General features: G+C 38.6%; 1 protein-coding gene across 1 annotated transcript; it reads left to right on the plus strand.

The window, feature by feature from the left end:
* The first annotated feature begins 581 nt into the window (after positions 1–581).
* Positions 582–1,517, plus strand: LOC123238729 (olfactory receptor 51A4-like). Its single transcript, XM_044665935.1, has one exon. The coding sequence runs from the start codon at positions 582–584 to the stop codon at positions 1,515–1,517; it is 936 nt and encodes a 311-aa protein (XP_044521870.1).
* Positions 1,518–1,818: the final 301 nt, after the last annotated feature.

The following is a 1,818-nucleotide window of genomic DNA, read 5'->3' on the forward strand; positions in this document are numbered from 1 at the left end:
AAGACTATTGTAGAGGGATCTATATGGAGCATGAGATAGGACTACTTTCTCTGGAATTCCATGAAACAGCAGCTGCTTCTAGAGAAGTTCCTTGTAAACAAGATGTGACCTGGTAACCCACTCTGCATCTAACTCCACAAAACTAAGGATTTCCCCCCACACTGAGAAATAAATAAACTGAAAAAAGTCTAACCACCAAAGGACAATGGTTGTTGGTTCTCCCTTTATCACTGATAGAGTAGTTGATTTGTAGAGACCTCATTCTCCTCTTTTCAGAATGTATGTTGGCTACAGTAAGCACAGGTTTATTATTGCCATTTCTATAGTCTTTATGTAGTTTTTTTGCAGTCAGTATGAAAGTTTAGGATGTTATACAATTCTCTTCTTGCTAACTGTAGTTACAGGAAGGCTTAACTCTACCAATATTTCTCATTAGAAAACCATCCTTTTCAGAAACATGACATGAACCAACTCATTGCCCAGGAATGGAAAACTTGGAACAGATCAAACATCTTTGAGTGCTATTCAAAGAAAAAGTATCTATTAAAGCCAAAATTGGTCTCCTCCCCTTCCTACCTACAATGTCTAATCTGAATGTTTCTGACATTGAAATCTCCACCTTTTTCTTGGTTGGGATCCCAGGGCTGGAACATTCTCACATCTGGATTTCCATCCCCATCTGTTTGGTGTACTTAATTTCTACTATAGGCAACTGTACAATCCTCTTCATCATCAAGACAGAATCTTTACTTCATGAACCCATGTACTATTTCCTGTCTATGCTGGCTCTCTCTGACCTGGGCCTTTCCCTCTCTTCTCTACCCACCATGCTGAGAGTTTTTCTATTCAATGTCCCTTCAATCTCTGTTGATGCCTGTTTGGCACAAGAGTTTTTCATTCATGGCTTTACAGTTATAGAATCTTCAGTTCTTGTAATTATGTCCTTTGATCGTTTCATAGCCATTCATAACCCCCTGAGATATAGTTCCATCCTCAGTAATACAAGAGTTGCCCAAATAGGGCTGGTATTCATCAGTAAGAGTATCCTCTTAGTACTTCCCTTCCCCATAACTCTGAAGAGGCTCAGATACTGTAAGAAAAATCTTTTGTCCCATTCTTACTGCCTCCATCAAGATGTCATGAAGTTAGCCTGCTCTGATAATCGGATCAATGTCATCTATGGCTTCTTTGGTGCCCTCTGCATCATGGGTGACTTTCTGCTCATTGCTGTGTCCTACATACTGATATTGAAGACTGTGCTGGGAATTGCATCCCATGGAGAAAGACTCAAAGCTCTCAACACTTGCATCTCACACATCTGTGCTGTAATCATTTTCTATGTACCCATTATCACCCTGGCTGTTGTCCATAGATTTGCAAGACATGCTCCTCCTATTTTTAATATCCTCATGGCCAATCTTCTCTTATTAGTACCACCCCTAATGAGTCCTATTGTGTATTGTGTAAAAACCCGCCAAATCCGAGAGAGAGTCCTACAGCGCCTGAGAATAAAATAAGCATTATGGCAAGGACAAAGGTAAATTTAGTTTTGGGAGAAGGTTAAATGTCAGGTAAATAAAAATGACTGGAATCATAATATCCTTGATTTAGAACGGAAAGGGACATTATAGCTCATATAAATATAATCCCATCATCTTTCAGATAGAGAAATTAAGTCAAAGAAAGATTAATTAAGTTATTCAAAGTCACACAAGAAATAAATTGCAAATCCAGAAAATAACTTAGGTCTTTTGACTAACAATTCTGTGCTCATTCTTGTTCTGTACTCAGATGTTTTGCTATCACACTGTCATCATC

The sequence above is a fragment of the Gracilinanus agilis genome, chromosome 3 (genome assembly GCF_016433145.1).
Source record: "Gracilinanus agilis isolate LMUSP501 chromosome 3, AgileGrace, whole genome shotgun sequence".
Lineage (NCBI taxonomy): Eukaryota > Metazoa > Chordata > Mammalia > Didelphimorphia > Didelphidae > Gracilinanus > Gracilinanus agilis.